The sequence below is a fragment of the Ziziphus jujuba genome, chromosome 2, assembly GCF_031755915.1.
Source record: "Ziziphus jujuba cultivar Dongzao chromosome 2, ASM3175591v1".
NCBI classification, from domain to species: Eukaryota; Viridiplantae; Streptophyta; class Magnoliopsida; order Rosales; family Rhamnaceae; genus Ziziphus; species Ziziphus jujuba.
Genome location: NC_083380.1, coordinates 29861125 through 29870417, shown reverse-complemented (window position 1 = coordinate 29870417; position 9293 = coordinate 29861125). Strand labels below are relative to the sequence as shown.

At 30.8% G+C, this 9293-nt stretch overlaps 1 protein-coding gene across 2 annotated transcripts; it reads right to left on the bottom strand.

Moving 5' to 3' along the window:
- Nucleotides 1-6041: 6041 nt before the first annotated feature.
- LOC107419435 (AP-1 complex subunit sigma-2) lies at nt 6042-8868 on the bottom strand. Of its 2 annotated transcripts, none has more exons than XM_016028191.4 (7): nt 8699-8868; nt 7735-7821; nt 7528-7619; nt 7266-7374; nt 7117-7152; nt 6441-6527; nt 6042-6339 (listed from the first exon to the last, which is right to left on the bottom strand). In XM_016028191.4, exons 1-7 carry the CDS (start codon nt 8699-8701, stop codon nt 6268-6270), a joined length of 486 nt encoding a protein of 161 aa, XP_015883677.1. In that variant the 5' UTR covers nt 8702-8868; the 3' UTR covers nt 6042-6267. The 2 variants fall into 2 exon arrangements, with proteins under 2 accessions (XP_015883677.1, XP_060671110.1); XM_060815127.1 differs by lacking the exon at nt 8699-8868 and adding an exon at nt 8020-8082.
- Nucleotides 8869-9293: the final 425 nt, after the last annotated feature.

Genomic DNA, 9293 nt, shown 5'->3' with positions numbered 1-9293 from the left:
ATTTTCCCATTACTGAAATCAACCAACTACTTCTCGTCCACTTCCAATCCCAGCTTTCCAACCACGGGAAGCGGATTGTATTCTTACTCTACCAACCCAAAGACGGTTCAATTCAAGCTGCTAAGCAAATCACATAAAATTGGTAACCAATCGAACAGAAGAATCTGAAAAACTGATTGGATTCTCGTCTTATTTATTTATTTTTAAGGATGGGCAAAAAGACAACCAAAAGGGAACATCATTAGTTCGGGATTGAAAATGTCTGAAAAAATAGTTTATAATGTAATGTTCAAAATTCGATAGAATTTGGATATAACAGTAATAATATCCCAAAAAATAAAAATAAAAAGATATTAGTGCTGTTGCATTTTAAATTATGCATAGTTTGATACTTCACATTTTGATTTTTTTTTTTCTAACATTTTACATTTAAACTTCACTTTTTCATATATCGTTACACCTTTCTCTTTTTTCTATTAACTTTGTAATAGAATTGGCATATGAACAGCACATAAGAAAAAAATAAAGATGCAAATTGCAATTATAATATAGTTAAGGGTGTAAAATGCAAAATTTTTGAAATAAAAATTAACGAAAAAAACAATAAACTTCGTTTTATTAAAGAGAATTAGTATTCTTTTAATAAGTTATGAAAGTATTAAAATAGGCAAATGTAATTTTTCAAAAAAAAACAAAGAAAAATGATAAGCTCTACATATTATAGAGTTCTTTTAAAAAAAAAAAATTTCTTTTAATATTTTTTTTAAAAAATTATTAAAAAATACATATAAGAAATCTTAATCGTATTTTTTTTAAAATAATATAAAACATAAAAAAATATACGTAATAAATACAAGAACATATTTTATTAAAAAATTCATAATTTTCTTTTAGATTTTATAAATATTTTATCACTTTTTATGGTTTTTTTTCTTGTTTATTTTATTTTGAATCTCGGACATATTATTATTTTATTTTTTCATAATCATCTTTTCATTTTTTTTAACACTTTACTAATTTACTTAAAAGAATAATAATTATCTTTGACAAAAAATATATATATATATATATATATATATATATATTTTTTTTTTTTGTTCATTATTTTTTTTTTTATTGAAAGTTTTGCACCTGAACTATACAAAATGGCAATTTGAAACCTCATGTCAAATGTACCACTTACGTACAAGTGATAATTCTATTAAAAAGTTAACAAAAAAATAAAATAAAATAAAAATAATCCAACGGTGCAAGAATTTGAGGGTATAAAATGTCATCAAAAAAATTAGAATGTAAAATGTCCAACTGTATATAATTTACAATGCATTAATGCCAATATTTAAAAAAAAAAAAAAAAAACTATAACAGAGTTTTTAAATCATTCATTAATGCTATAATATACTTGTTATACCATCAAAAAATACTATTTTTTGATCATTGGGTTACCCATCACCTCATACATTAGAAGAATAAAAAATTTACAAACACACATATATATATATATATACATACATACACATTTTAATGCTATAATGTGACAATTCTATTAAAAAATTAACAGGAAAAATAAATAGAGTTCGACCGCGCATAAAATAAAATGAATAAAAAAGTATCTCAGATGCAAACTGTCATACCGTATATTATTTAGGATGTATCAGCGTCAATATCTTTAACAAAATTAAAAAACTATCATAGAGTTTTTAAATCATTCATTTTAATGCTATAATATACTTGTTATACCATTAAAAAAAGAATCCATCACCTCATACATTAGAAGAATATATAGGCATTGACACTAGACTGTCCCGTAGGACCCATCAAAAGGTACTATAAATGAGGTTAACAATACATACAATTAGGTAATTACCAAAGAATATATATATATATATATATAGACACACACACACACACACACACACACACACACACACACACACACACACACACACATATATACATATACAATAGGGTTTTGATTGCATTGGTTTAATGCAAGGATATAATTGCGATTTTACCTATGGGCCGCTGAGTTTCGATAGCATTTAAAACATACTACAAAAGCCAAGAGAGTATTCTAGAAACATTTATAATGGAGAACTATGGAGATTACATTAGATTTTAATCATTAGGGTTTTATGATTTTTAATATTTTAATATTATTATGTTTATTAGGTTTTTTATTATTATTTTAGTTCCCTTAAGTTTTTAGGAAAGTTTATTATTTAGTTTTATTATTTAACTAAATTTTCTATTATTTTAGTTTCCTAATGTTATTAGGTGATTTTATTATAAATAGGACTCTTTGTAATTCTTTTAGTAGGGGATTAATAATACAGGTATTTTTATGAGAGTTATTTTTCTGGTTTTGTGTGATATAAACCAAACTTAAATGTGATACTTTTAAAAGTGATTCCTAAAATTGAAAATTGTTCTAGGTGTGATGCCTAAGGATGCTGAGAGTGATTCCTAAAATTGTTCTAGTGTGATGCTGAAACCTATCTTTTAATTTTCAATTTTTTTTCCTTCCCCACCTATCCTACATCAGTTTGGTGTGAGAGAAAGGATCCAACCCTCGCCGCGTGAACAGTACCAACATAAACAGTAACCGCGTGAACAGTATCATAAACAGTATCCGTGAACAGTATCCATAAGCCTGCGTCAACAGTATCCAGTGCTCAGATTGTTTCTTTGGCTAAAAGAATCATGACTACGCGATCTGGAAAGAGTTTTAGGAGGCAGAATAGCTGACAATCAATTTGAAGAACTATTTATTTGTATGGTAGAACGAGTAGAGTCTCTAACTGTTCAGGTTGGTAATATAGAAACTTGGGTTAGCAATATTGAAGCACACATATTTCAGCCTAATAGCTCTTCAATTAACAATGAACAAGAAGAGGTTCTTGAAGCCAATGATGATAAAGATCAAGAGAAGCAACCAACAAAGACAACTGCTCCAATGCCCTATCCTACAGCCCAGCAAGCATCTAACTGGGTGAGAGACATGTTTCAATCGACACAACAACGTCATAATACTTTCGATGATATCACAAAGAGGGTAAAAATTGAAGTACCAGATTTCGAAGGTAAGGTAAATCCAACCAAGTTTGCTTATTGGCTTTCTTCCATTGAAGAATATTTTGATTGGTACGATATGGATGATGATCTCAGAGAGATTTGCTAGGATGAAACTAGTAGGTCTTGCTAGAATTTGGTGGATGGGTATCGAAGGAGACTTGAAGAGAATGGGATTACCACTCATTGGTACTTGGCAAGAGATGAAAGCTAAAATTAGGGAAAAATACATGCCTATCAATTATTATGATAAATTATGTGAGCAAGCAATCAACTTGAAGCAAAATAATATGTCAGTTGCTGAATATATGCAGAAGTTTGATGAATTGAAGACTCGAAGCCAGTTACTTGAAGATCCAAGACAAACACTTGCAATTTAAATCTGGTTTGAGATCCGATATTAGGAGAGAGCTGTTACGACAACCTATCTACAGCTTGGAGCAAGCTTTTCAAGTTTCTTTGGATTTGGAGGAGTATCTTGGAAGTTTCAAAAGACCTGATGCAATATTAAATCAAAGCATCGGAACTACAGCAAATCAACCATCTAATCAGCCTACAAAGTCCAAGGAATCTACTTATGATACTGCTGGTTTTAGAGGAAAAGGCCACAAATGTTTCAAGTGTGGACAACCTGGTCATATGGCATATGATTGTGCAAAGAGAAATTTACATCTTGGTAGAAAACATGAAGAAAAACCAGATCAACAGGAGGAAGAGGATGAAAAAAACTTCGACTATGGCATCTATAATCCAGATGATTCGGAAGAAGATGAAATAGATGCTTCATTAATTGCTGTAGTTAGACGTATTCTTTCAATTCCGAAAGATGAGAAGGAAGATTGAAAACGCACATCTATTTTTCAAATGTTGGTTCGTTGGGGAAATCAAGCACAAAAGCTTATCATTGATGGTGGTAGCAGCATGAATATTGTTTCGGCATCTAGAGCGATTAAAACTTCCTATTGAACCACATCCACATCCATAAAAGGTAGCATGGATTGATAGCACTTCAGTTCCTATAACCCAACACTGCCTAGTTTCTTTTCCATGTGGGGTTTATGGTCATTCTATTTGGTGTGATGTGATTCCAATGAAAGTAACACAAATTCTTCTTGGTCGTCATTGGCTTTAAGATAGAGATGTGTTTCATTGTGGAAAAGAAATGATGGAGAACGATAGAGATTACATAAGATTTTAATCATTAGGATTTTATGATTTTTAGGGTTTTAATATTATTATGTTTATTTGATATTTAGGGTTTTAATATTATTATGTTTATTAGGTTTTTATTATTATTTTAGTTTTAGGAAGGTTATTATTTGGTTTCCTTATTTAACTAAGTTTCTTATTATTTTAGTTCCCTAATGTTATTAGGTGATTTTATTATAAATAGGGGTTTTTGTAACTCTTTTCGGTAGTTGATCAATAATACAACTATTTTCTGAGAGTGAATTCTCTAATTTTGTGCGATACAAAACAAGCTTAGGTGTGATGCCTAGAGATTTTAGGAGTGATTCCTAAAATCACTCTAGTGTAATACTAGAACCCTATCTATCTATTTTCAAATTTCTTTCCTTCCCTACCTGTCCTACATCAAGAAAACACTTACTCTTTCATGTTTAATAATAGAAAAGTTGTGTTGAAGCCCATGACGGTAGCTATGATGGATAAATATAAGATGGAAAAGCCAAGTAAGGTTTCTAACAGCTCACAAAAATTGCAGGACATTCTTTCCAATAAAGAATTTGAACAAGAAAGTGAGAAAAAGATGATTGAGGCTCAGGTTCTTCATCTACCAGATTTTACAAAGGATTTTGAAGCTGTATGTGAAGCATCAAATGAGGAAATTGGGGGTACACTTACTCAAGAAGGACAGCCTATTGATTTTAAACCTGAATCTTTAATTGAACCTTTACTTACACCTACACCACCTGCCACCTTACCCAAATCCCTACCTGAACCCTTGCCTACACCACCTACCATTTTATCCAAATCCTTATTCAAACCCTTACCTATACACCCTGTCACCTTATTAGAACCCTTATCTACACAACTTGTCATCTTACCTAAACTCTTACCTATACAACCTGTTACCTTGCTTAGACCATTATCTACACAACCTAAATGTGTCAAGTTGGACTCCAATCGTTTGCATGAAGGGTTTTTGTTGACCTTGAATGTCCCTAAACTTGCTAGTCATGTAGTTCTTTTCATCAAGTTTGAGCTTATGCCACTGATGTTATCATTCTTGAATTTCGCTTATTGGTTTATGATTTCAGCTTTAAACTCGCCGGAGTCTCGTTCTCTAAGAGGGGGAGAATGATGAAGAACGATGAAGATTATATCAGATTTTAATCATAAGGGTTTTATGATTTTTAATATTTTAATATTAATATGTTTATTAGGTTTCATATTATTATTTTAGTTTCCTTAAGTTTTTAGGAAAATTTATTATTTAGTTTCCTTATTTAACTAGATTTCCTATTATTTTAGTTTCCTAATGTTATTAGATGATTTTATTATAAACAGGGCTCTTTGTAATTCTTTTAGTAGGGGATTAATAATACAAGTATTTTTATAAGAGTTATTTCTCTTGTTTTGTGTGACGCAAACCAAACTTAGGTGTGATGCCTAAGGATTTTAAGAGTGACTTCTAAAATTGTTCTAGTGTGATGCTGGAACCTATCTTTTAATTTTCAGTCTTTTTTCCTTCACCACCTGTCCTACATCAATTTATCTTAGATGTCATTTAACAAACTATTCGTTCTTGGTTTTCTACATAATTTTGTGTATTTTGCTTAATCAATGATGCCGTGCATTAGATCTTATTAGCCATCTCAATTAACTATAAACTTAGCCGGGAAGCAAAAGTTTGAAATGGTTTTCTACAACAATAACAAACATTTGAAATCAGCAAGTACCACAACTAAGTAGAAAAAACCAAAAACCAATACCAAACGACACCTTAATTATTGTTGTAAGTAATGCAATTTGCCTTCAATAGCATTTATTGCTCTTTAATAGCACGCAAATTTTTTAAGTTCCATTTATATCAATAGCAGTGCACTTCAAATAACAAATGGCCAGAATGCACTTTAGCTGTTAAAAGAAAAGCAATACAAAAAATACTAATAATACAGTAATAGCACTTCAATGTCAATCAAAAAAAGGGTGATGCTCAATTTTTTCCATTCCTTACTTGGTGGCCTGTGCAATTATATTACTTATTGAACTGGCTTCCTCTTTTGCAGTCTCCACCAAAGAATCCTAAACACAACATGGCATTGCAGTAAGAAAAATTGCCAAAACTGGTAACGGATAGCTATCCAACTAGGAGAGAAAAAAAAAATAAAAAAATAACACTATACCTGTGCAGCTATCAACCGCGCAACAGTTTTCTTGCTTGGTTCTTGAAGTTCACCAGCAATCAACAACTCATCCAATATATAGTAGGCCTACCATGTTTAACGGTAGACAACAATCAAAAGAAAAAGCCACCGATCAGAAAGGTTTAATTTGCTTGCTGAGGTAATTTCATGGCCCATTGTTGCATCTACTATTTAGATATATTAACATGATATGCAAATTTAAGGAGGGAAAATAGGGGGAAAAAAAAAAAAAACGTTCAGCCTGTCTGATTTCACTAGAAAATATTCTAAGACCTTTTGTTGAAGACAATTTTAGTTCTTTTCCAAGTTAGGACAGTTTGCTAAACTGGAAAAAATTATAAACAATTAGAAAATGAATGTTTTCCTACATTAGCAGTTATTGTAACCAAACAAAGAATTTCAGAAGTTCCCCAAATACGTAGAACTTTATTCTAAAATATCTTAGAAAGTTAAACATATAAAACATACGGTGTTAGTACAATTAATATTCCCTCCCTCTGTTTCTCTCTGCCCCTTCCAAATAGAATTTTATTGTAGATTATTTTTAGATAAACATGCAAATATCCATACGACATTACGTTTCTAAAACCTACCTCTCTCACTTGAACTTTTGCAAAGCAAACCTGTCCGTATACACAAGCATTATTGGACATACCTTATGGAAGTTGAAGATCAAGTCCAGTTCACAGACCTGGAAGCATGAATAGGATCACAGTTACAAAATCCTTTGTCACAATAGGATGAAGAATATATATTATGATATTAACACTTGTACATATTGAGCTAAAAGTTAAGTTCACTCACACTGCCAAAGTATCGGTCAAGTATCTCAACATAATGATGAATTATTTCAAGGATCTCTAATTCATTATCCTCTTGATCAATGCACATGCAGAAATACAGACTAGCATATCTGCATAAAACATTCATGGGACAAATTCAGTAATGAAATATATCATAGCCAAATAAACTTGCAACAAAAAATTCAGCAATTCATATAAGATAGCCAAATAAACTTGCTACAAAAATACTCTTAAATCAGTCAAGTTTCGTATCCGTGGATCACCTTTTATAAACAACTTTATATCCTCTCCACTCCACAAAATTACAGAGCTTAGGTCCTCGTGTAAGAATCACTCCACTAAGTTCACGAATTACCTTCGCAAAGGACATACAAACAGATGGTTATCAATAATGCAAGTTCAAATAAAAGCATCAAAAGTTGAAGTAGTGTCCATAACTATACAAAGTGAAGAGAATTTGCAAGGAATACCTTAGTTCTTTCCTTCTGTGAATAAGGCGAATACCATTTTGTCAGCCTCACTTTTCCTTGTCTACTAATAAGAAGCACAAAGTGAATCTAGAACACGTGCAAGGGCACAAACCATTAAACAGCAGCAAATGGATTAACAACTTTGACATCTGTATTAGAGCTGATAACTTAAGCATTTGCATGATATATGAAAATTTCAGCAAAAATTGCAACATTATAACTTTGAGCCCTAACAGTACTCCATTGGACACAAGAAAATGCAATAATCATTATTAGAAGGCACACCATCTAAATCCTGTGCAGAATTATGTCATGATTAACAACGTCATAGCCTCTCTCACATCCACAGTTCCTTAATCTTATGCCTTATTTTAAATGCTGCAAATGCCAATAATATGCCATCAAAAACTATTACTACCCAAAAAAAAAAAAAAAAAAAATGGTATAAACAATGTCCTCATAGCCTTACTATAGCAGAAGACTGATATACAAATAGATACAGACATACACAAATGTTTACAAATAACAAAACATAGAACTTCAATCTCCATTCCAACAGTCAGAAATCAAAGTTATGATTTTTCAAAAGGTAAAAAAGAAAAAAAAAAAAACCAAGGACGAGCAATCAAAACCGAAAAATAAGGCATTTCTGAAAAAAAAATTCTTGATGCGTACGATCTGCTTCCGATAAGACGAGATGGGCAACCAAGATCCATAGCTTTTGATGGAAAATTTCCATTTAAGGAAATTAAGTCCAAGAACAAGTATAGGTAGAAATTAAATAGAAGAATTGAACAGCAGGCAGTGAAATCTAATAGATACCCATCAAAAGCAATACGATATGATTATCGAGAACGTTAAAATCAGATGCAGAACAGATCCATCAAAATCTCTGGTACATCAAAACATTCGAATTCCTAGAAGGGGAACGATTAAAAGTCGACACTTTGGGGGATTTCATTACCATTTTTTCGCGTTCTCTCCGGGATCCAACGCTTACAGCCTTTGCCCTCCCGATTTCAGAGAGAAATTCCCAGCGATTCTGCGCCTGGAGTCCGAAATATGGAATTTTCCGTTTTCTGGGTCAGAAAAAGAAACGAAATTGGAACATGGATCAGGATTTATTATTATTATTTTTTTATTTTACAAATTTTTTTTAACAATATGGTCTATTTTAAAATAAATTATAAAAACGTATTTATTAAAAAAAATTTAGCCTATTAGCACTCTTAGTTATTAAACCATACTTATACCCGCATAATGATTGTTAAATTTTTTAAAACATTTTGTTCCATAAATTATAATTTTCATTATATTTTAGTTTTTAAAATTACTTTTAATATAATTATACTTATGAGTGCAAAAGTTCGAAACATAGCTATATGACTCTTTGATAGTTTGTAAATTAAATAAATTATTTAAAAAAATATAGCTATGGGTTAAAACACTCTTTATTCCTTAACTATTACAATTTTTGTATTTTACAACCTAAACATTAAAAAGTGTCACATTACCCTCAAAACCTTTTTTTTTTTCTTTTTTCTTTTTTTTTTTCATTT